Here is a 25,916-nt window from a genome sequence, read left to right on the forward strand (position 1 = left end):
GCACTGGTCTTGTGGTGGCGCTGGTGTTGGGGTGGCACTGGTCTTGCGATGGCACTGGGCTTGGGATGGCACTGGTCTTGTGGTGGCGCTGGTGTTGGGATGGCGCTGGCCTTGTGGTGGCACTGGTTTTAGGATGGCACTGGTCTTGGGATGGGTTAAGGTCCATATCACTGACCACTTCATACTCAGAGAATTTCCACAGTTATTTATTACTCTGGTTCATCTGAAGGCCAGCGGTGACGTAGCCACTCTGGCTGTGCTAGAAACAGTACAGCGGCTCCAGGGGACAGCACCTGATGTCTTTATACTGGGTGACTTTAGTCACTGCAGACCAGCAAAGTCTTCCCTAACTTTTATTAACATGTGACGTGTCCAACTCGACGTGGATCTGTGAAGTGTGCATATAACTCTTTAACCCTTTGGTGCGTAGTGTCCACTACAGTGGAGACATATTTAAAGGCTGTTTTAAATGTATGCATGGGTGTGGATCGTACATTAGCAACTTCATTGGACATTAGGGAGTCACCAATACTCTGCCATGTATGAAGAATAACATTTGATATAGTAGATATACATACATTGTAATTACCAAGTTTACCTCAGTGATAAACAGGACAAGAAAATGATCCAGATGTTTTTATAAAATAAAATATATTAGGCTATATTAATATGACAAGATATTATTTTATAAACTATTTTCATAGATCAAATAGAAAAATAAATACACTGAGTAAAAGTTCAAATAAGATTAAAAAACAGAAAAACATCAATGTGCATGTCTGTAGAAGTAAAATACTTTATTTAAAAAATGTGGTACTGTTTTGTAATAATTCATGTACCAGAGGGTTAAGCAGAGCTCCGTTGGGAATGTTGGACCACAAGCTGTGTCCCAGTTCTGGGTCTATGCACTTCGAAGTGCAGGTTCGTCAGCTACATACTTCACAGTGGCGACAAGCACTGTCCCATGTGGAAGGCGCCTCTGAATCCCCCCTACAAACCCGGGCTCTGGTTGGCCTGTAGAAGGCTGGTGTCGGTGGATCTTCAGCTTCTTTACTCCCAGAATTCATGTCACACAAGATGACAGGAATGCGCAACAAAGCTCTGAAGAGTATGTTTTTATTTACCTCACTTAGTCGAAATGTGACAAAACCAAATACATAAAATCGTTTCTTAAATGTAGCATTAAAATTCTGTAATATTTGATATTCCTGGATTTTAAAGGGGTTAATTAAGAGAGTACCGACTGGAAAACAGCAGGTGGCCTCAGATAGTTTTTTATTATTTTACATCATGACTTGGTCTGAGTTAACGTTCACTACTTTAGAGTTTAACTGATTCAACGTCCTACGGTGCTGCTCGTCAGCTAGGTCCCATTTCGGTAACACTTTACAATAAGGGTCCCTTAATTAAAGTTAGTTAGTGCATTTTCAGGCATTAATTAAATGTTAAATAATGTATTATAATCTAATAATATGTATTAATTAGCATTAGTTTGCATATTACTTAATGCATTAATAAGCAGATAATTGTTTACTACTAAACCTTACTTAATACATTATTATGTGTTAAAAAAAAGTTGAATTATGTAATTATTTTTCATTATGTATGCATTACTCAGCATTAATTACGATGTCAGTTAACGTGTTAGTAAGCCCTTAAAAAAACATTATTAATGTCATAAGTAATCATTTAATAATCATTTAATAATTTAATAATGCTGAGCCATGTATGTCATCAGGCAGCTCTTACCTGATCTGCAGTAACATTACATAACATTAGCAGCTTGACCTAAAATGAAGCTGAAGACAAAGATTGCCTGTGTGGAGCGATTTGAACGGTCAGTAACATTAGGTACCGTTTTTGGATAACTTTTCTGGTCACTGGCTAGCTAGGCCTGCTTTACAACGAGCTTGTCAGGCACGTCAACACGGCCGCCATCTTGGGCCGGGGTTTCAGACCCGGTCAGATCAGACTGTGTGTGTGTGTGTGTGAAACCAAAATGCCAGATTTTGTGCTGCATACGGATGTTCCTGTGAAAGAAACACCGAAACCAAGAAACAAGGGAAAATATTTCACAAGTAAGAAGTGGTTTTATATTATTTAACTGTTATGAACTTGTTGAATTTGACTTATTTCTTAAGCTAACAGAAATGAAACCGGCTGATGTCAGGACAAGAAAATAAAAAATGTTTTGTTAGTAAGACGATGATTACAGGAAGATGGTTTAAGCGGGAATCAGCCACTTCGTATAGTTGTGCTAAGTAGGTCATTTCAACATTATCTATTAAATCAGTTTCATGGCGCTAACGTGAACTTTAACTGCTGACCTGCAGCTACAGAAGAACTGAGAACTGAGCGACGTTCAGGTGGATGTTTTGTAGGTTTCCAGAAGATAAATGGAGGAGTCAGCATGGGTAGCACTCAGGAGGAGAGACTTTGTACCGAAGGACCGTTCAGCCGTCTGCAGCCTCATTTTAACCCAGAGGACTTTAACAGGACTGGACGTCCACTGGTTTAAAGGAAGGAGCGATACCATCCATTTTTAATTTTCCTGACCGTCTCTGCAAAGTTAGTGTCATGACAGTTTCTCATGTAATCCTGATATTTCACTAACACAACAGAGTCCCTGTAAATGATAATAAAATACACGATTAGACATGGTTCCTTTTGAATGGACCCTGAACTACTCTTACAAATTTCTCTGTTCTTGAATTCTATGTTTATTTTATTTTCTTTGATGTGTTTATTCATATTAGAAATATAACTCCATATATGAGCATCACCATTATTATTTTTTTAGTTTTGTAGAAAATATTCAGTATGCATGTGGGTGGGTGTCTGAATGTGTGTAAGTGTATAATATAAATTTTTAAAAATATAAATATGTGACATTTATAATAAACCAAATTAAAAACTTATATGGAAATTCAGTGAGTTATGGTGATTTTAATCGTTGATAGACCTCTGCCTCTGTTGACTAATGCAGGAAGTAGACACGGCCCAAGATGGCGGCTGGTTGACGCATCGTTCCTACAGACAGCAGCGTCAGAGGAGACATCTACGTGTATTTTATATACATGTATGGTATATATCTGCGGTATTAAGCCATCACTGTCTGTTTTACGACAGTCAATTTATGTACACATGCAAACATGCAGGAGTGTGCGCGGCTCAGTGAGCTACAGCTGCAGCAGAGGAAACGTGTGTGTCAGCCAGTTTCCTCCCGATAGGCCGGTGTTCTGTCAGTTTAGCATACGCATCAGAGTAGCATACGTTACGTTAGTGCGCATGCAGGTTAGGGTTAGGGTTGGGTGCAGTCGTCAGTTTGTACTATGCGTATGCTAAACTGACAGAACACCAGCAATCTTCAGCCTCCTCCACTTCTCCAATGTTCTCCAGCTAGGTGAGAAAATGTAACTCTGCACATTATTTCTGTTGTTGTGGTAATGTGCAACCATGATTGAATGTAATAACTGGTTTGTTGTTTGTTGTAAAGTTACTAACCGCAAGTGAGCTAACCGCTAAGTAGCCACAATGCAACGCAACTGTAAGCGCAGGCGAGTGAAAAAGTCTGTTCAGTACAAGTGGATTTTCACAAGCTGGAAGGTTTCTCTTACAGGTTGGACTAATAATACATTTATTTTGTTTGGTCTATTCTATTCTATTCTATTCTATTCTATTCTACAGTCACTTATCAGACGCTTTTATCCAAAGCGACTTACATTTGAGAGGAAGAACAACACAAGCAAAAATTCAAACAAGATGGACGTCATCATGAAGTGGTCATTGGACTGCTGCAGTCCAGGTGGACCAGGTGCTGTCATGTAGTGCTGTGTAGAGCTTTTTTGTGTGTTTAAATACAAGATCACGAATTCATCTTGGGCCTACATAGGCTATGCAATGTAGGCTATGGAGTGTCCTTGGGCTGGTGTCCCGAAACAAATAAATAAGTGTGAACGGGCCTATGATATGATCTATCTGAGAAGAATAAATAGCAGTGATGTGGGGATCAGTAGTGAAATATCTATTCATCCAATACCAGCGTTTATATAACTAAACTTCCAGGATTAGTAGGAACTACTTCTTCTGCCTGTAGGCAAATGAGAAAAAGACGCAGCATCGCGTCGCATCAGCGGTTCGTCCATGGCTCAGTGATCAATCCAACGCACAGCGATGAGCGGAGATACTTCAGCTCCACAAACAGCAACCATGCAGGTCGATGTGAAGACAACAAACTTCATTAAACATCAGAGAATCAGAACACACAAGCAGACCTGATGAGGTCAACCTAGGAGGAGGAGGTACTACCAGGTACTACCAGGCACTAGCAGGTACTAGCAGGTACTAGCAGGTTTTATTAGGTAATAGCAGGTAGAATCAGGTACTAGCAGGTACTTGTAGGTACTAGCAGGCACTATTAGGTAATAGCAGGTAGAATCAGGTACTAGCAGGTACTTGTAGGTACTAGCAGGCACTATGAGGTACTAGCAGGTACTATCAGGTACTACCAGGTACTAGCAGGTACTATTAGGTAATAGCAGGTACAATCAGGTACTAGCAAGTACTTGTAGGTACTAGCAGGCACTATGAGGTACTAGCAGGTACTATCAGGTACTAGCAGGTACTAGCAGGTACTATTAGGTAATAGCAGGTAAAATCAGGTACTAGCAGGTACTTGTAGGTACTACCAGGTACTACTAGGTATCATCCATGCTGTTCAGACTGACTGGTAACCCCCTCGGCTCGCACTTCACCTCCTCCCCCCTCATCGGTACCCCTGCAACCCAGTTTCCCCCCAGTTCCCATCTGGGGATGGACACATCCATCCCCAGAGAATCTTCTCCTCCCGGCCTTATCACCGTTCCTCTCTGTCCCTCTTCATCCCTGCTTTGTGCTCCACTCCAATAAATTTTGGACTTTTAAATATCAGAGCCATGATCAATAAAACATTCATTTGCCACGATTTTATTACCAGCAATCACCTGGACTTTTTGATTTTAACAGAAACTTGGCTAAATCAAGGAGACTGCTCACTACTCACTGAAGCAACCGCCCCCGACTACTCATTCCTTCATCAACTGTCCGGAGAAGGAGGGGGGGTTGCTGCCTTTTTTAAGAACAACTTTAAATGTTCTCCTGGTCCTTACAACCGTTTTAGTTCATTTGAGCATCTGTGTTTTATCAAATCATGTAAAGAGCCTGTTTGTTTTAGTTATTTATAGACCCCCCGAAACCTAATAAAGCTTTTATTCAAGAATTTTCTGATCTATTATCCCAGCGTATGGCCCTCTACAACAAAGTGTTGATTCTTGGTGATTTTAATATTCACGTCTGTTGCCCTTCTCAATCTTTTACCTCTGATTTTATGAAATTATTGACTCCTTTAATTCAACACAAGCAGTTCCCTTTCCCACTCACTCTAAGGGCCACATGCTGGACTTGGTTTTATCCTCTGGTCTCAGCCCGGAAAATTTGTCAACTAAGGAAATCTGTGTTCACAAAGCTGTTTTATTTAATGTCATTTTTATCTCATAAATCCGATCTCGTGTTTTTAACTCATCCTGTGCCTCTAAGTTTTCTCAACTTTTTGCCTCAGCCTCCTCAACTGCTCTTAACACAGATTTTATCCTGGTAGAGCTGCTCTCTTCTTTTTATCAAACCTCAAACTCTATTTTAAATATTGTTGCTCCTTTTAAAGAGAGAAAGCCTAACTTAATTTCCCAACCCGGACTCAATGAACACACCCAGTTGTTAAAGAAGATTTGCAGGCAAAATGAGAGAAGATGGAAAAAGTCCAGGCTAAATGTATTTTATCTCACATGGTAAGAAAGTCTTAAATCCTCTCAACAAGCAGTCAAAGAAGCGAGGACAGCTTTTTATTCTAACATTATTACACAAAATCCATCCAATCCTAGAGTTTTATTTAAGGTTTTAGACTCAATTACTAACCCTTTAAATCACTTTGTTAAAAAGGTCGATGACATAAGAAATCAAACAGTTGTTCCGAGTCACACTATCACTGTAAGAAGAGAATTTCCCAAGTGTTTTAATCGTTTTACTAATTTTACTCCTTCATGTCTCTCCTCTTTATCTGTTTTATCTCACATGAAAACAACCTTGTGCAGTCTTGATGTGAAACCCACCAAATTCCTCAAAGATGTTTTAGTACAGTTGGGCCCAGCATTTTATCCACCATTAACCTGTCCTTGTCAGAAAGTGTTGTCCCTCCTGGTTTTATGTCCCTCCTTGTTTTATGTCCCTCCTGGTTTTATGTCCCTCCTTGTTTAATGTCCCTCCTTGTTTTATGTGCCTCCTTGTTTTATGTGCCTCCTGGTTTTATGTCCCTCCTTGTTTTATGTCCCTCCTTTTTTTATGTCCCTCCTTGTTTTATGTGCCTCCTGGTTTTATGTCCCTCCTGGTTTTATGTCCCTCCTTGTTTTATGTCCCTGCTGGTTTTATGTCTCTCCTTGTTTTATGTGCCTCCTTGTTTTATGTCCCTCCTTGTTTTATGTGCCTCCTTGTTTTATGTCCCTCCTTGTTTTATGTCCCTCCTGGTTTTATGTCCCTCCTTGTTTTATGTGCCTCCTGGTTTTATGTCCCTCCTTGTTTTATGTGCCTCCTGGTTTTATGTGCCTCCTGGTTTTATGTCCCTCCTTGTTTTATTTCCTTCCTTGTTTTATGTGCCTCCTGGTTTTATGTCCCTCCTTGTTTTATGTCCCTCCTTGTTTTATGTCCCTCCTGGTTTTATGTGCCTCCTGGTTTTATGTCCCTCCTGGTTTTATGTCCCTCCTTGTTTTATGTCCCTCCTGGTTTTATGTCCCTCCTTGTTTTATGTCCCTCCTTGTTTTATGTGCCTCCTTGTTTTATGTGCCTCCTGGTTTTATGTCCCTCCTTGTTTTATGTCCCTCCTTGTTTTATGTGCCTCCTGGTTTTATGTCCCTCCTGGTTTTATGTCCCTCCTTGTTTTATGTCCCTCCTTGTTTTATGTGCCTCCTTGTTTTATGTCCCTCCTTGTTTTATGTCCCTCCTGGTTTTATGTCCCTCCTTGTTTTATGTGCCTCCTGGTTTTATGTCCCTCCTTGTTTTATGTGCCTCCTGGTTTTATGTCCCTCCTTGTTTTATGTGCCTCCTGGTTTTATGTGCCTCCTAGTTTTATGTCCCTCCTTGTTTTATGTCCTTCCTTGTTTTATGTCCCTCCTGGTTTTATGTCCCTCCTTGTTTTATGTCCTTCCTTGTTTTATGTGCCTCCTGGTTTTATGTGCCTCCTGGTTTTATGTCCCTCCTTGTTTTATGTCCTTCCTTGTTTTATGTGCCTCCTGGTTTTATGTCCCTCCTTGTTTTATGTCCCTCCTTGTTTTATGTCCCTCCTTGTTTTATGTCCCTCCTTGTTTTATGTCCCTCCTGGTTTTATGTCCCTCCTTGTTTTATGTCCCTCCTGGTTTTATGTCCCTCCTTGTTTTATGTGCTACCTTGTTTTATGTCCCTCCTGGTTTTATGTCCCTCCTTGTTTTATGTCCCTCCTGGTTTTATGTCCCTCCTTGTTTTATGTCCCTCCTGGTTTTATGTCCCTCCTTGTTTTATGTCCCTCCTTGCTTTATGTTCCTCCTGGTTTTATGTCCCTCCTTGTTTTATGTGCCTCCTTGTTTTATGTCCCTCCTTGTTTATGTCCCTCCTGGTTTTATGTCCCTCCTTGTTTTATGTCCCTCCTGGTTTTATGTCCCTCCTTGCTTTATGTTCCTCCTGGTTTTATGTCCCTCCTTGTTTTATGTGCCTCCTGGTTTTATGTCCCTCCTTGTTTTATGTCCCTCCTGGTTTTATGTCCCTCCTTGTTTTATGTCCCTCCTGGTTTTATGTCCCTCCTTGTTTTATGTCCCTCCTTGCTTTATGTTCCTCCTGGTTTTATGTCCCTCCTTGTTTTATGTGCCTCCTTGTTTTATGTCCCTCCTTGTTTATGTCCCTCCTGGTTTTATGTCCCTCCTTGTTTTATGTCCCTCCTGGTTTTATGTCCCTCCTTCCTTTATGTTCCTCCTGGTTTTATGTCCCTCCTTGTTTTATGTGCCTCCTTGTTTTATGTCCCTCCTTGTTTATGTCCCTCCTGGTTTTATGTCCCTCCTTGTTTTATGTGCCTCCTTGTTTTATGTGCCTCCTTGTTTTATGTCCCTCCTTGTTTTATGTCCCTCCTGGTTTTATGTCCCTCCTTGTTTTATGTCCCTCCTTGTTTTATGTCCCTCCTGGTTTTATGTCCCTCCTGGTTTTATGTCCCTCCTTGTTTTATGTGCCTCCTGGTTTTATGTCCCTCCTTGTTTTATGTCCCTCCTTGTTTTATGTGCCTCCTGGTTTTATGTCCCTCCTTGTTTTATGTCCCTCCTTGTTTTATGTCCCTCCTGGTTTTATGTCCCTCCTTGTTTTATGTCCCTCCTTGTTTTATGTGCCTCCTTGTTTTATGTGCCTCCTGGTTTTATGTCCCTCCTTGTTTTATGTCCCTCCTTGTTTTATGTCCCTCCTTGTTTTATGTGCCTCCTGGTTTTATGTCCCTCCTGGTTTTATGTCCCTCCTTGTTTTATGTCCCTCCTGGTTTTATGTCCCTCCTTGTTTTATGTGCCTCCTTGTTTTATGTCCCTCCTTGTTTTATGTGCCTCCTTGTTTTATGTCCCTCCTTGTTTTATGTCCCTCCTGGTTTTATGTCCCTCCTTGTTTTATGTGCCTCCTGGTTTTATGTCCCTCCTTGTTTTATGTGCCTCCTGGTTTTATGTCCCTCCTTGTTTTATGTCCCTCCTTGTTTTATGTGCCTCCTGGTTTTATGTCCCTCCTGGTTTTATGTCCCTCCTTGTTTTATGTCCCTCCTTGTTTTATGTGCCTCCTTGTTTTATGTCCCTCCTGGTTTTATGTCCCTCCTTGTTTTATGTCCCTCCTGGTTTTATGTCCCTCCTGGTTTTATGTCCCTCCTTGTTTTATGTCCCTCCTGGTTTTATGTCCCTCCTGGTTTTATGTCCCTCCTTGTTTTATGTCCCTCCTGGTTTTATGTCCCTCCTTGTTTTATGTCCCTCCTGGTTTTATGTCCCTCCTGGTTTTATGTCCCTCCTGGTTTTATGTCCCTCCTTGTTTTATGTCCCTCCTTGTTTTATGTCCCTCCTTGTTTATGTCCCTCCTGGTTTTATGTCCCTCCTTGTTTTATGTCCCTCCTTGTTTTATGTGCCTTCTTGTTTTATGTGCCTCCTTGTTTTATGTCCCTCCTTGTTTTATGTGCCTCCTTGTTTTATGTCCCTCCTTGTTTATGTCCCTCCTGGTTTTATGTCCCTCCTTGTTTTATGTGCCTCCTTGTTTTATGTGCCTCCTTGTTTTATGTCCCTCCTGGTTTTATGTCCCTCCTTGTTTTATGTGCCTCCTGGTTTTATGTCCCTCCTTGTTTTATGTCCCTTCTTGTTTTATGTGCCTCCTGGTTTTATGTCCCTCCTGGTTTTATGTCCCTCCTTGTTTTATGTGCCTCCTTGTTTTATGTCCCTCCTTGTTTTATGTCCCTCCTGGTTTTATGTCCCTCCTTGTTTTATGTCCCTCCTTGTTTTATGTGCCTCCTTGTTTTATGTGCCTCCTGGTTTTATGTCCCTCCTTGTTTTATGTCCCTCCTTGTTTTATGTCCCTCCTTGTTTTATGTGCCTCCTGGTTTTATGTCCCTCCTGGTTTTATGTCCCTCCTTGTTTTATGTCCCTCCTGGTTTTATGTCCCTCCTTGTTTTATGTCCCTCCTTGTTTTATGTCCCTCCTTGTTTTATGTGCCTCCTTGTTTTATGTGCCTCCTGGTTTTATGTCCCTCCTTGTTTTATGTCCCTCCTTGTTTTATGTCCCTCCTTGTTTTATGTGCCTCCTGGTTTTATGTCCCTCCTGGTTTTATGTCCCTCCTTGTTTTATGTCCCTCCTGGTTTTATGTCCCTCCTTGTTTTATGTGCCTCCTTGTTTCATGTCCCTCCTTGTTTTATGTGCCTCCTTGTTTTATGTCCCTCCTTGTTTTATGTCCCTCCTGGTTTTATGTCCCTCCTTGTTTTATGTGCCTCCTGGTTTTATGTCCCTCCTTGTTTTATGTCCCTCCTGGTTTTATGTCCCTCCTTGTTTTATGTCCCTCCTTGTTTTATGTCCCTCCTGGTTTTATGTCCCTCCTTGTTTTATGTCCCTCCTGGTTTTATGTCCCTCCTTGTTTTATGTGCCTCCTTGTTTTATGTCCCTCCTGGTTTTATGTCCCTCCTTGTTTTATGTCCCTCCTGGTTTTATGTCCCTCCTGGTTTTATGTCCCTCCTTGTTTTATGTCCCTCCTGGTTTTATGTCCCTCCTTGTTTTATGTCCCTCCTGGTTTTATGTCCCTCCTTGTTTTATGTCCCTCCTGGTTTTATGTCCCTCCTTGCTTTATGTTCCTCCTGGTTTTATGTCCCTCCTTGTTTTATGTGCCTCCTTGTTTTATGTCCCTCCTTGTTTATGTCCCTCCTGGTTTTATGTCCCTCCTTGTTTTATGTCCCTCCTTGTTTTATGTGCCTCCTTGTTTTATGTGCCTCCTTGTTTTATGTCCCTCCTTGTTTTATGTGCCTCCTTGTTTTATGTCCCTCCTTGTTTATGTCCCTCCTGGTTTTATGTCCCTCCTTGTTTTATGTGCCTCCTTGTTTTATGTGCCTCCTTGTTTTATGTCCCTCCTGGTTTTATGTCCCTCCTTGTTTTATGTGCCTCCTGGTTTTATGTCCCTCCTTGTTTTATGTCCCTCCTTGTTTTATGTGCCTCCTGGTTTTATGTCCCTCCTGGTTTTATGTCCCTCCTTGTTTTATGTGCCTCCTTGTTTTATGTCCCTCCTTGTTTTATGTCCCTCCTGGTTTTATGTCCCTCCTTGTTTTATGTCCCTCCTTGTTTTATGTGCCTCCTTGTTTTATGTGCCTCCTGGTTTTATGTCCCTCCTTGTTTTATGTCCCTCCTTGTTTTATGTCCCTCCTTGTTTTATGTGCCTCCTGGTTTTATGTCCCTCCTGGTTTTATGTCCCTCCTTGTTTTATGTCCCTCCTGGTTTTATGTCCCTCCTTGTTTTATGTGCCTCCTTGTTTTATGTCCCTCCTTGTTTTATGTGCCTCCTTGTTTTATGTCCCTCCTTGTTTTATGTCCCTCCTGGTTTTATGTCCCTCCTTGTTTTATGTGCCTCCTGGTTTTATGTCCCTCCTTGTTTTATGTGCCTCCTGGTTTTATGTCCCTCCTTGTTTTATGTCCCTCCTGGTTTTATGTCCCTCCTGGTTTTATGTCCCTCCTTGTTTTATGTCCCTCCTGGTTTTATGTCCCTCCTGGTTTTATGTCCCTCCTTGTTTTATGTCCCTCCTGGTTTTATGTCCCTCCTTGTTTTATGTCCCTCCTGGTTTTATGTCCCTCCTTGTTTTATGTCCCTCCTGGTTTCATTTCCCTCCTTGTTTTATGTGCCTCCTGGTTTTATGTCCCTCCTGGTTTTATGTCCCTCCTTGTTTTATGTCCCTCCTGGTTTTATGTCCCTCCTTGTTTTATGTCCCTCCTTGTTTTATGTCCCTCCTTGTTTTATGTCCCTCCTGGTTTTATGTCCCTCCTTGTTTTATGTGCCTCCTTGTTTTATGTCCCTCCTTGTTTTATGTCCCTCCTGGTTTTATGTCCCTCCTGGTTTTATGTCCCTCCTTGTTTTATGTGCCTCCTTGTTTTATGTCCCTCCTGGTTTTATGTCCCTCCTTGTTTTATGTCCCTCCTGGTTTTATGTCCCTCCTTGTTTTATGTCCCTCCTGGTTTTATGTCCCTCCTTGTTTTATGTGCCTCCTTGTTTTATGTCCCTCCTGGTTTTATGTCCCTCCTTGTTTTATGTCCCTCCTTGTTTTATGTCCCTCCTTATTTTATGTGCCTCCTTGTTTTATGTCCCTCCTGGTTTTATGTGCCTCCTGGTTTTATGTCCCTCCTTGTTTTATGTCCCTCCTGGTTTTATGTCCCTCCTTGTTTCATGTGCCTCCTTGTTTTATGTCCCTCCTGGTTTTATGTCCCTCCTTGTTTTATGTCCCTCCTTGTTTTATGTCCCTCCTTGTTTTATGTGCCTCCTTGTTTTACGTGCCTCCTTGTTTTATGTCCCTCCTGGTTTTATGTCCCTCCTTGTTTTATGTGCCTCCTGGTTTTATGTCCCTCCTTGTTTTATGTGCCTCCTGATTTTATGTCCCTCCTGGTTTTATGTCCCTCCTTGTTTTATGTTCCTCCTGGTTTTATGTCCCTCCTTGTTTTATGTGCCTCCTGATTTTATGTCCCTCCTGGTTTTATGTCCCTCCTTGTTTTATGTCCCTCCTGGTTTTATGTCCCTCCTTGTTTTATGTCCCTCCTTGTTTTATGTCCCTCCTGGTTTTATGTCCCTCCTGGTTTTATGTCCCTCCTTGTTTTATGTGCCTCCTTGTTTTATGTCCCTCCTGGTTTTATGTCCCTCCTTGTTTTATGTCCCTCCTTGTTTTATGTCCCTCCTTGTTTTATGTGCCTCCTTGTTTTATGTGCCTCCTGGTTTATGTCCCTCCTTGTTTTATGTCCCTCCTTGTTTTATGTCCCTCCTTGTTTTATGTGCCTCCTGGTTTATGTCCCTCCTGGTTTTATGTCCCTCCTTGTTTTATGTCCCTCCTGGTTTTATGTCCCTCCTTGTTTTATGTGCCTCCTTGTTTTATGTCCCTCCTTGTTTTATGTGCCTCCTTGTTTTATGTCCCTCCTTGTTTTATGTCCCTCCTGGTTTTATGTCCCTCCTTGTTTTATGTGCCTCCTGGTTTTATGTCCCTCCTTGTTTTATGTGCCTCCTGGTTTTATGTCCCTCCTTGTTTTATGTCCCTCCTTGTTTTATGTCCCTCCTGGTTTTATGTCCCTCCTTGTTTTATGTCCCTCCTTGTTTTATGTCCCTCCTGGTTTTATGTCCCTCCTTGTTTTATGTCCCTCCTGGTTTTATGTCCCTCCTTGTTTTATGTGCCTCCTTGTTTTATGTCCCTCCTGGTTTTATGTCCCTCCTTGTTTTATGTCCCTCCTGGTTTTATGTCCCTCCTGGTTTTATGTCCCTCCTTGTTTTATGTCCCTCCTGGTTTTATGTCCCTCCTTGTTTTATGTCCCTCCTGGTTTTATGTCCCTCCTTGTTTTATGTCCCTCCTGGTTTTATGTCCCTCCTTGCTTTATGTTCCTCCTGGTTTTATGTCCCTCCTTGTTTTATGTGCCTCCTTGTTTTATGTCCCTCCTTGTTTATGTCCCTCCTGGTTTTATGTCCCTCCTTGTTTTATGTCCCTCCTTGTTTTATGTGCCTCCTTGTTTTATGTGCCTCCTTGTTTTATGTCCCTCCTTGTTTTATGTGCCTCCTTGTTTTATGTCCCTCCTTGTTTATGTCCCTCCTGGTTTTATGTCCCTCCTTGTTTTATGTGCCTCCTTGTTTTATGTGCCTCCTTGTTTTATGTCCCTCCTGGTTTTATGTCCCTCCTTGTTTTATGTGCCTCCTGGTTTTATGTCCCTCCTTGTTTTATGTCCCTCCTTGTTTTATGTGCCTCCTGGTTTTATGTCCCTCCTGGTTTTATGTCCCTCCTTGTTTTATGTGCCTCCTTGTTTTATGTCCCTCCTTGTTTTATGTCCCTCCTGGTTTTATGTCCCTCCTTGTTTTATGTCCCTCCTTGTTTTATGTGCCTCCTTGTTTTATGTGCCTCCTGGTTTTATGTCCCTCCTTGTTTTATGTCCCTCCTTGTTTTATGTCCCTCCTTGTTTTATGTGCCTCCTGGTTTTATGTCCCTCCTGGTTTTATGTCCCTCCTTGTTTTATGTCCCTCCTGGTTTTATGTCCCTCCTTGTTTTATGTGCCTCCTTGTTTTATGTCCCTCCTTGTTTTATGTGCCTCCTTGTTTTATGTCCCTCCTTGTTTTATGTCCCTCCTGGTTTTATGTCCCTCCTTGTTTTATGTGCCTCCTGGTTTTATGTCCCTCCTTGTTTTATGTGCCTCCTGGTTTTATGTCCCTCCTTGTTTTATGTCCCTCCTGGTTTTATGTCCCTCCTGGTTTTATGTCCCTCCTTGTTTTATGTCCCTCCTGGTTTTATGTCCCTCCTGGTTTTATGTCCCTCCTTGTTTTATGTCCCTCCTGGTTTTATGTCCCTCCTTGTTTTATGTCCCTCCTGGTTTTATGTCCCTCCTTGTTTTATGTCCCTCCTGGTTTCATTTCCCTCCTTGTTTTATGTGCCTCCTGGTTTTATGTCCCTCCTGGTTTTATGTCCCTCCTTGTTTTATGTCCCTCCTGGTTTTATGTCCCTCCTTGTTTTATGTCCCTCCTTGTTTTATGTCCCTCCTTGTTTTATGTCCCTCCTGGTTTTATGTCCCTCCTTGTTTTATGTGCCTCCTTGTTTTATGTCCCTCCTTGTTTTATGTCCCTCCTGGTTTTATGTCCCTCCTGGTTTTATGTCCCTCCTTGTTTTATGTGCCTCCTTGTTTTATGTCCCTCCTGGTTTTATGTCCCTCCTTGTTTTATGTCCCTCCTGGTTTTATGTCCCTCCTTGTTTTATGTCCCTCCTGGTTTTATGTCCCTCCTTGTTTTATGTGCCTCCTTGTTTTATGTCCCTCCTGGTTTTATGTCCCTCCTTGTTTTATGTCCCTCCTTGTTTTATGTCCCTCCTTATTTTATGTGCCTCCTTGTTTTATGTCCCTCCTGGTTTTATGTGCCTCCTGGTTTTATGTCCCTCCTTGTTTTATGTCCCTCCTGGTTTTATGTCCCTCCTTGTTTCATGTGCCTCCTTGTTTTATGTCCCTCCTGGTTTTATGTCCCTCCTTGTTTTATGTCCCTCCTTGTTTTATGTCCCTCCTTGTTTTATGTGCCTCCTTGTTTTACGTGCCTCCTTGTTTTATGTCCCTCCTGGTTTTATGTCCCTCCTTGTTTTATGTGCCTCCTGGTTTTATGTCCCTCCTTGTTTTATGTGCCTCCTGATTTTATGTCCCTCCTGGTTTAATGTCCCTCCTTGTTTTATGTTCCTCCTGGTTTTATGTCCCTCCTTGTTTTATGTGCCTCCTGATTTTATGTCCCTCCTGGTTTTATGTCCCTCCTTGTTTTATGTCCCTCCTGGTTTTATGTCCCTCCTTGTTTTATGTCCCTCCTTGTTTTATGTCCCTCCTGGTTTTATGTCCCTCCTGGTTTTATGTCCCTCCTTGTTTTATGTGCCTCCTTGTTTTATGTCCCTCCTGGTTTTATGTCCCTCCTTGTTTTATGTCCCTCCTGGTTTTATGTCCCTCCTGGTTTTATGTCCCTCCTTGTTTTATGTCCCTCCTGGTTTTATGTCCCTCCTGGTTTTATGTCCCTCCTTGTTTTATGTCCCTCCTGGTTTTATGTCCCTCCTTGTTTTATGTCCCTCCTGGTTTTATGTCCCTCCTTGCTTTATGTTCCTCCTGGTTTTATGTCCCTCCTTGTTTTATGTGCCTCCTTGTTTTATGTCCCTCCTTGTTTATGTCCCTCCTGGTTTTATGTCCCTCCTTGTTTTATGTCCCTCCTTGTTTTATGTGCCTCCTTGTTTTATGTGCCTCCTTGTTTTATGTCCCTCCTTGTTTTATGTGCCTCCTTGTTTTATGTCCCTCCTTGTTTATGTCCCTCCTGGTTTTATGTCCCTCCTTGTTTTATGTGCCTCCTTGTTTTATGTGCCTCCTTGTTTTATGTCCCTCCTGGTTTTATGTCCCTCCTTGTTTTATGTGCCTCCTGGTTTTATGTCCCTCCTTGTTTTATGTCCCTCCTTGTTTTATGTGCCTCCTGGTTTTATGTCCCTCCTGGTTTTATGTCCCTCCTTGTTTTATGTGCCTCCTTGTTTTATGTCCCTCCTGGTTTTATGTCCCTCCTTGTTTTATGTCCCTCCTTGTTTTATGTGCCTCCTTGTTTAATGTGCCTCCTGGTTTTATGTCCCTCCTTGTTTTATGTCCCTCCTTGTTTTATGTCCCTCCTTGTTTTATGTGCCTCCTGGTTTTATGTCCCTCCTGGTTTTATGTCCCTCCTTGTTTTATGTCCCTCCTGGTTTTATGTCCCTCCTTGTTTTATGTGCCTCCTTGTTTTATGTCCCTCCTTGTTTTATGTGCCTCCTTCTTTTATGTCCCTCCTTGTTTTATGTCCCTCCTGGTTTTATGTCCCTCCTTGTTTTATGTGCCTCCTGGTTTTATGTCCCTCCTTGTTTTATGTGCCTCCTGGTTTTATGTCCCTCCTTGTTTTATGTCCCTCCTGGTTTTATGTCCCTCCTGGTTTTATGTCCCTCCTTGTTTTATGTCCCTCCTGGTTTTATGTCCCTCCTGGTTTTATGTCCCTCCTTGTTTTATGTCCCTCCTGGTTTTATGTCCCTCCTTGTTTTATGTCCCTCCTGGTTTTATGTCCCTCCTTGTTTTATGTCCCTCCTGGTTTCATTTCCCTCCTTGTTTTATGTGCCTCCTGGTTTTATGTCCCTCCTGGTTTTATGTCCCTCCTTGTTTTATGTCCCTCCTGGTTTTATGTCCCTCCTTGTTTTATGTCCCTCCTTGTTTTATGTCCCTCCTTGTTTTATGTCCCTCCTTGTTTTATGTGCCTCCTTGTTTTATGTCCCTCCTTGTTTTATGTCCCTCCTGGTTTTATGTCCCTCCTGGTTTTATGTCCCTCCTTGTTTTATGTGCCTCCTTGTTTTATGTCCCTTCTGGTTTTATGTCCCTCCTTGTTTTATGTCCCTCCTGGTTTTATGTCCCTCCTTGTTTTATGTCCCTCCTGGTTTTATGTCCCTCCTTGTTTTATGTGCCTCCTTGTTTTATGTCCCTCCTGGTTTTATGTCCCTCCTTGTTTTATGTCCCTCCTTGTTTTATGTCCCTCCTTGTTTTATGTGCCTCCTTGTTTTATGTCCCTCCTGGTTTTATGTGCCTCCTGGTTTTATGTCCCTCCTTGTTTTATGTCCCTCCTGGTTTTATGTCCCTCCTGGTTTTATGTCCCTCCTTGTTTTATGTGCCTCCTTGTTTTATGTCCCTCCTTGTTTTATGTCCCTCCTTGTTTTATGTCCCTCCTGGTTTTATGTCCCTCCTTGTTTTATGTGCCTCCTGGTTTTATGTCCCTCCTTGTTTTATGTGCCTCCTGGTTTTATGTCCCTCCTTGTTTTATGTCCCTCCTGGTTTTATGTCCCTCCTGGTTTTATGTCCCTCCTTGTTTTATGTCCCTCCTGGTTTTATGTCCCTCCTGGTTTTATGTCCCTCCTTGTTTTATGTCCCTCCTGGTTTTATGTCCCTCCTTGTTTTATGTCCCTCCTGGTTTTATGTCCCTCCTTGTTTTATGTCCCTCCTGGTTTTATGTCCCTCCTTGTTTTATGTCCCTCCTGGTTTCATTTCCCTCCTTGTTTTATGTGCCTCCTGGTTTTATGTCCCTCCTGGTTTTATGTCCCTCCTTGTTTTATGTCCCTCCTGGTTTTATGTCCCTCCTTGTTTTATGTCCCTCCTTGTTTTATGTCCCTCCTTGTTTTATGTCCCTCCTGGTTTTATGTCCCTCCTTGTTTTATGTGCCTCCTTGTTTTATGTCCCTCCTTGTTTTATGTCCCTCCTGGTTTTATGTCCCTCCTGGTTTTATGTCCCTCCTTGTTTTATGTGCCTCCTTGTTTTATGTCCCTTCTGGTTTTATGTCCCTCCTTGTTTTATGTCCCTCCTGGTTTTATGTCCCTCCTTGTTTTATGTCCCTCCTGGTTTTATGTCCCTCCTTGTTTTATGTGCCTCCTTGTTTTATGTCCCTCCTGGTTTTATGTCCCTCCTTGTTTTATGTCCCTCCTTGTTTTATGTCCCTCCTTGTTTTATGTGCCTCCTTGTTTTATGTCCCTCCTGGTTTTATGTGCCTCCTGGTTTTATGTCCCTCCTTGTTTTATGTCCCTCCTTGTTTTATGTCCCTCCTTGTTTCATGTGCCTCCTTGTTTTATGTCCCTCCTGGTTTTATGTCCCTCCTTGTTTTATGTCCCTCCTTGTTTTATGTGCCTCCTTGTTTTATGTGCCTCCTTGTTTTATGTCCCTCCTGGTTTTATGTCCCTCCTTGTTTTATGTGCCTCCTGGTTTTATGTCCCTCCTTGTTTTATGTGCCTCCTGATTTTATGTCCCTCCTGGTTTTATGTCCCTCCTTGTTTTATGTTCCTCCTGGTTTTATGTCCCTCCTTGTTTTATGTGCCTCCTGATTTTATGTCCCTCCTGGTTTTATGTCCCTCCTTGTTTTATGTCCCTCCTGGTTTTATGTCCCTCCTTGTTTTATGTCCCTCCTGGTTTTATGTCCCTCCTTGTTTTATGTGCCTCCTGGTTTTATGTCCCTCCTGGTTTTATGTCCCTCCTTGTTTTATGTCCCTCCTGGTTTTATGTCCCTCCTTGTTTTATGTCCCTCCTGGTTTTATGTCCCTCCTTGTTTTATGTGCCTCCTTGTTTTATGTCCCTCCTGGTTTTATGTCCCTCCTTGTTTTATCTCCCTCATTTTTTATGTCCCTCCTGGTTTTATGTCCCTCCTTGTTTTATGTGCCTCCTGGTTTTATGTTCCTCCTGGTTTTATGTCCCTCCTTGTTTTATGTGCCTCCTGGTTTTATGTCCCTCCTGGTTTTATGTCCCTCCTTGTTTTACGTCCCTCCTTGTTTTAAACATGCTGGGGTCCAGCCTCTTTTTAAAAAGCCTGATTTAAGCATTGATGATTTTAACAACTTTAGACCGATCTCAAAGCTTCCCTTTTTATCCAAAGTTTTAGAGAAAGTTGTTTCTAATCAGATTTTAGGTTTTATAAATGGAAATGACGAGAAATTTCAGTCTGGTTTTAAAGCTCTACACAGCACTGAAACAGCTCTCCTCAAAGTCTCTAATGAGCTTCTTTTAGCCTCAGATAGAGGAGAGAGCAGCATTTTAATTCTTTTACATTTCAGTGCTGTATTTGATACCGTTGATCACGCTATTTTAATCGATCGTCTTAAAACCTGGGTTGGCATCACAGACACAGCACTTGATTGGTTTTATTCTTGTATTTTAGATCGAACCTTTGTGGTCACCACAGGTAATTTTACGTCCTCCTCTGCCCCCATTGCCTGTGGCGTACCACAAGGTTCTATTCTAGGTCCCATTCTGTTTTCTATTTATATGTCCCTCTAGGACACGTTATAGCTGCATAACGTGTCCTTCCACTGTTATGCAGACGACACACAGATATACCTCCCGCTGAGGCCAGGGGACACTGGAAGCCGAGCTGCTGTGTTAGAGTGTTTCAACGATGTGAACAGTTGGATGGCACAAAACTTTCTACAACTCAACAGTCCTAAATCTGAAATTATCTTAATCAACCCTCCTCACTCCACCGCCCATATTAAAGACAGTCTTGGTCCTCTTTCCACTAACATCTGCCAGAAACCTAGGTGTAATATTTGATTCCAGTTTTAATTTTCACCTTCACATTAATAAAGTCATCCAGTCCTGTTTCCTTCACCTCCACACCATCAGTAAAATCAAACCTGTCCTCTCCCGACCTGATCTAGAAAAAGTTGTCAATGCACTCATCTTCTCCAGACTTGATTACTGCAACTCCCTCCTCTCCGGTCTCGAAAATAAATCCCTCTCTCGCCTCCAACTTGTTCAAAACGCAGCAGCTTGGCTTCTCATTGGTGGCAATAAAAGACAACATATGACCCTGTTTTAGCCTCGCTGCACTGGCTCCCTGTGCATTTTAGGGTTGATTTTAAGGTTTTACTGATTACTTTTAAAGCTCGTTTAGGGTTGGCACCAGGCTACATTACGGACTTACTGACACCCTACGAGCCTCCACACAGCCTTAGATCCTCAGGCAGGTCTCTTTTGGTTGTTCCGGGGTCAAAACTCAAGACCAAAGGTGACCGAGCTTTTTCAGTCCGGGCCCCTCGACTCTGGAACAACCTGCCTGAGGAGATAAGGCTGGCACCATCAGTTCATCTTTTAAGTCACTTCTTAACACACACTTTTATCGACTGGCCTTTTTATAATATTATAATATTTTATCTATTTAATTTTCATGCTGTGCTCTTGTATGTGTCTTGTCATTGTTTTCTTTGCTGTGTGCTGTTCAGCACTTTGTAAACTCTATTTTTAAAAGTGCTATACAAATAAAGATTTAATATTATTATTATCAGGTACTACCAGGTACTATTAGGTATTATCAGGTACTATCAGGTACTACCAGGTACCATCAGCAGGATGATACGTAGAGCTGGTGGATCTTGTAGGTATAGGAATGTTACTGGGTTTTGGGGAAGTGGTTTACATTGCTGCTGCTAGATTTAAGTTTTGTGTTGATGTTTACACATCAGGAGTTCCTACAATATTAAAACTAAGACCTCCTGTTTGGTTCAGATGTGTAGTAATAAATATCAGCTGCTGCTGGTTTACCGTTTGTGGACCCTGACCGCTGCTGGTTTAACGTCTGTGGACTCTGACCGCTGCTGATTTAACGTTTGTGGACTCTGACCGCTGCTGGTTTAACGTCTGTGGACTCTGACCGCTGCTGATTTAACGTTTGTGGACTCTGACCGCTGCTGGTTTAACATTTGTGGACTCTGACCGCTGCTGGTTTAACGTCTGTGGACTCTGACCGCTGCTGGTTTAACATCTGTGGACTCTGACCGCTGCTGGCTTAACATCTGTGGACTCTGACCGCTGCTGGTTTAACGTTTGTGGACCCTGACCGCTGCTGGTTTAACGTCTGTGGACTCTGACCGCTGCTGGTTTAACATCTGTGGACTCTGACCGCTGCTGGTTTAACATCTGTGGACTCTGACTGCTGCTGGCTTAACATCTGTGGACTCTGACCGCTGCTGGTTTAACGTTTGTGGACTCTGACCGCTGCTGTTTTAACGTCTCTGGACTCTGACAGCTGCTGGTTTAACGTTTGTGGACTCTGACCGCTGCTGGTTTAACGTCTCTGGACTCTGACAGCTGCTGGTTTAACGTTTGTGGACCCTGACCGCTGCTGGTTTAACGTTTGTGGACTCTGACCGCTGCTGGTTTAACGTTTGTGGACTCTGACCGCTGCTGGTTTAACATTTGTGGACTCTGACCGCTGCTGGTTTGACGTTTGTGGACCCTGACCGCTGCTGGTTTGACGTTTGTGGACTCTGACCGCTGCTGTTTTAACGTTTGTGGACTCTGACCGCTGCTGGTTTAACGTTTTGTGGACTCTGACCGCTGCTGGTTTAACGTTTGTGGACCCTGACCGCTGCTGGTTTAACGTCTGTGGACTCTGACCGCTGCTGGTTGGGACGTTGCGGGACGACAAAATGTTGCTCCATTCTCATCTCTCCTGGACTGACGGAGTCCAATAAGCCTGCATCTGCTTTCACAGCCAGACGTCACAGACATGATCTGGCGTCTGAGTTTGTGTTGCCACGGTTACCAACTACCTTTTAGTCAGTGCAACAATTTACAACAATAAGTCTATTTGACCAAAACGTCTTTTATAGGTGTCCATTATCACTTTTTAATGGACACCCTCCAGCCAATAAGAATCAAGTATTCACCCAGACCATGGTATGAATATAGACAATTTATAATCTATCAAATGTATAAAATTCATATGAATTTAAGTAGGACACTCTGTAGCCTATGTAGGTCACTTCGAAGCCTATGTAGGACATTACATATCCAGCATATGACATGTAGCCTGCGTAGGAAATTCTATATGCTACATAGGACATTCTGTAGTCTACACAGAACACGTAGCCTACGTTGGACATTCCGTAGGCAACATAGGACATTCTGTAGCATATCTAAATAGGACACGTAGACTATGTAGGATATTCCATAGGCTGCATAGGCTGTCCATAGGCTACGTAGGAACATTACGTTGCCTACATAGGGCACGTAACCTGTGGAGACACTCCGCAGTCTATTTGGGATAGTCCGTGGCCTATGTACAACACATAGTCTATGTAGAACGTGTAGCCTACATAGGACACTTCGTAGCCTACATAGGACATTCTGTAGCCTACATAGCACATGTGGCCTACATAGGGCACTTCGCAGCTTACATAGGACACGCCGTAGCCTACATAGGACACGTATCCTACCCAGAACACTCTGTAGCCTATGTAGGACACATAGGCTACATAGAACTCTCCTTCAGCTACATAGGACATTCTGTAGCCTACGTAGGACATGTAGTCTATGTAGCACACATAGCCTACATAGGACACGTAGTCTACGCAGGACACTCCGTAGGACACTCCGTAGCCTACGTAGGACATTTCTAGCCTACGTAAGACACTTAGTCTACCTGGGAGCAGTCCTGGACTCAGACCTGGGAGAAGTTCTGGACTCGGACCTGGATTTTAGCCATTATTTCAGCTTTATGCTCCTCACATGTGGAACAAACTCCCAGAAAACTGTAGGTCTGCTGACTCAGCATTTTTACATCAGGGTTAAAACTTTTCTATTTGCTCCCTCAGAACAACGGTTAATTCCCCACACTGGGACTTTATTTCTGGCTTTTTATCAAATTTATTTTTATTTCTTTTATTTCTTTTAAAGTGTGTTTTAAAGCAGGTGTTACTGCTTCCTGCTGTGATGCTTTACTGTTTTTTGTAAAGCACTTCTACATGAAATGTGACATACAGATAAATTTGTCTTGCTTTATTTTTTAACATCCCTCCAGCTTCACAAGGTCCTTACACTCTGGAAAGATCCCGTCTTTGTTCCAGCACCCAAACCTGAATCTCCCAGCTTCCGAGCTGCTGCACTAACATCCCTGCTCATGAAGCCATTTAAAAAAATTATTAAGGACTCACTTCTAACCCGGGTCCAGGATAATCTCGACCCGCTGCAGTTTGCTTACAGGTCAGGCAGAGGGGCTGAGGATGCAGCAGGCACCCTGGTGAATTTAGCTTTCACCCACCCTGAGGGAGCGGTCCTTCACGCTTCTTTTATTCATTGATTCCTCATCTGCTTTTAGCTGCATTCAGCAGCAGGTTTTAGCAGAAAGATTAAAGGACCCTATGGATCCTGGTCTTGTAGCCTGGCTGGTTGACTTTTTAACAGAGTGGCCACAACCAGTCCAATTTATTTATTCACAGAGCACTTTGGCCAAAGTGCTGAGCAATAAAACAAGAAATCATTTCCAAACATGTTTATCTATGAATCCACTAAACTCAGGTCTCATCGTCCTCAGCCAAGAAAGGATAAAATGACCAAAAACAATGAAACCTGAAACAGAAATGCGTCGCCTCAGCTGGAGTTAGAACCAAAGGAAAGCAACAGGTTTTAAGACGAGTTTAATGAGCAGACAGCAAGGAGGCCTGTTTCATGTGTGACAAATAAACAGCTGGAAACTTGATCTGGATTTCATCACAGACAGATCACAACAAGTTAGAGTGAAAGGAACATTTTCCAGATGATTAACATCCTCCACCGACTCACCTAAAGGTTGTGTTTTATCTGCCCTTTTATATACCTTACATACAAATGTTAGCCAGCACACAGCTCCAGCTAGCTTGCTGAGCAGAGATGATGGCCTCAGCCAGGTTGGAGGATTTTATATGCTGGTGTGAAGAAGCCTTCCTCCAAAGCAATGTCGCAAAAACAACGGAGGTTTGCACTGATTTTAGACCACCATCATCACTGGGACTATCTGGAAAATTAATAGCATTCATAGCAGTCTCAGCTCAGACCAGAAACTGCTTGTCGGTCACAGGATTTAGTCTTTCAGGTCAGACACATTTCTCTTAGTTTATAAATATTTTGTGTTCACATCTTCTAAACAGAGACCAGATTCAGATGATGGAAACCCAATGGATGTTTGGAGTTTGCAGATTTTCAGGTGGGAGGTTGTGTACCTATGTCCGGTCTGCAGATGGTGAGGTACCGATCGATCGCCACCACAGTCAGCAGGCCGATGCTGGCCATGCCAAAGAAGATGTTGAGAGCTGCATAGATCTGGAGACACAGAAACACAGACATGGAAAATCATGGAAACGAAGTTCAGTGAGAAGAACCTCCAGGTGGACATGTTTGGGCCGAATCTGGGCTATTTTAGGTACTCAAGGCTCAGTTATGGCACTGGCAAGTGTTCTGTGGGCAAGAAGGGGTCCTAATACAGAAAGCCTTCCTTATACCAATTTCCTTGTGGGCTACATATGACTGAGTTTTGACAGATACACTCACATTTAGTCAATGACATAAGTCAAGCCCACATCTGAGCCATATCTATGCCACATCTACACCACATCTGTGCCACATCTGAGCCATATCTATGCCACATCTGAGCCACATCTATGCTACATCTGAGCCATATCTATGCCACATCTACACCACATCTATGCCACATCTGAGCCATATCTATGCCACATCTGAGCCACATCTATGCTACATCTGAGCCATATCTATGCCACATCTACACCACATCTACGCCACATCTGAGCCACATCCACACCCCATCAGGCCACATCTTGGCCAAACGAAAACGTTTGGTCATATTTGGGCCAAAAATATATTTGCTATCTGGGTAGTAATTATACCCCATCACCAAGTGTTCATTAATTTAAAACATGCAGGATGGGGTTGTCCTGAGGGAGGTGCCAAGGACCAGGATTGAGAAACACTGATCTAATGTAATATTTAGTCCTGTGAAATGGAAAAACTGATCTGCAGAGTACCTAGGCCCATGTAGTCCAGAGTAAGAAGGTGTTTTACAGGTTTTATAAAATATCCAGTCATGGAAGGATTTAGTATTGTAGGAATTTATTACTTATTAATGATAAAAATTCAACTAGAGGATTTTAATAGCTGGTTCACTCTCGGCTCCACGGTTTTCCACATCAGGACATCAAACAGAATCATGTTTTTGTCCTGATCTGTCTATGTGGCTGAAGCTTGCCAGTGAATAAATGCTGCCTTCCTTTTACCTGACAGCCGGTGTAGCCGAATTTCCAGCTGCCGTGGATGTCCGAGGCAGCTGACATGGGATAGCCGATGCCAGCCACACCGATGTCAGTAAAGGCCAGGTTGATGATGATGAAGTTGGTGGCAGTCCGGAGCTCCCTGAACTTCACGAACATCAGCAGCACCACGATGTTGCTGGCCAAGCTGATGATGCCTGTAGGAAGATGAGGGGGACAACAACACTATTTATGCTCCAGCTGTAGAATCAGGCTTAGATGGATTAATTCAGAAAAGCAGAAAAGATGAAGATTAAAATCAGGGCATGGGACACACGAGAACAGTTATTTGTATGTTTTACAGATTTAGTTAGCATATTTTAGGTTACTTGTGTGCAGGAAATAAGAACAACAACAGGAAGTTTCCATTTTCTATTATATGTTCTGTTTTATTTCTTTTTTTTTCCACTGAGTGAAGTTAATCAGCTTTTTATTTTGCAGGATGTCAGGGTTGTTCCAGAGGGGTGTAAACTTACATGGAAAAAGTGAGGATTTGGTTATTTTTAGAAAATCCCACCAAGCCACTAAAGAGGAACTGATATTGATGCTTTTAAAACACTGATGTGTTTTGATGGTTGAGCTGATGAATGGCAGATCAGAGATAAACACATCCTCACACAATGCTTGCTCTACATCTAACCATGTTTCATCCAGACTGCTAGGTTTAAGCCATTTGGAGATATACTGCAGCTTGTTAGCTAAGAAAACATGATTAAAGTCGGGTAGCTCCAATCCGCCTCTATCTTTAGTCTGTTGTAAAGTTTTTAGACTGATACGTGATGGCTTGTTTTTCCATAAACATTTAGATATATGTGAGTCCAGTGACTTAAACCAGCTGGAGGATGGTTTAGTGGGTATCATTGAAAACAGGTAGTTTACTTTAGATAGAACCATCATTTTAACTGTGGCAACCCTCCCCATGAGTGATATGGGTAAGTGCCTCCACCGTGAGAGATCATCCTCTATTGTTTTAAGTAGCTGGACATAATTTAGCTTTGTTAGTTCTGATAACCTGG

General features: G+C 42.6%; 1 protein-coding gene across 2 annotated transcripts in view; it reads right to left on the reverse strand.

Annotated features, from left to right (window-relative positions):
- Positions 1 to 25,916, reverse strand: part of rrh (retinal pigment epithelium-derived rhodopsin homolog) — a 39,242-nt gene that overhangs the window by 3,427 nt on the left and 9,899 nt on the right. For both annotated transcript variants that reach the window (XM_041972324.1, XM_041972325.1), the window contains 2 exons: positions 24,868 to 25,058; positions 23,800 to 23,899 (listed from right to left, as the gene is read on the reverse strand). In XM_041972324.1, the coding sequence (XP_041828258.1) occupies positions 23,800 to 23,899; positions 24,868 to 25,058 (291 nt within the window). The remainder of the gene's footprint in view (positions 1 to 23,799; positions 23,900 to 24,867; positions 25,059 to 25,916) is intronic.

Source organism: Melanotaenia boesemani, chromosome 20 (assembly GCF_017639745.1).
Source record: "Melanotaenia boesemani isolate fMelBoe1 chromosome 20, fMelBoe1.pri, whole genome shotgun sequence".
Classification (NCBI taxonomy): Eukaryota; Metazoa; Chordata; class Actinopteri; order Atheriniformes; family Melanotaeniidae; genus Melanotaenia; species Melanotaenia boesemani.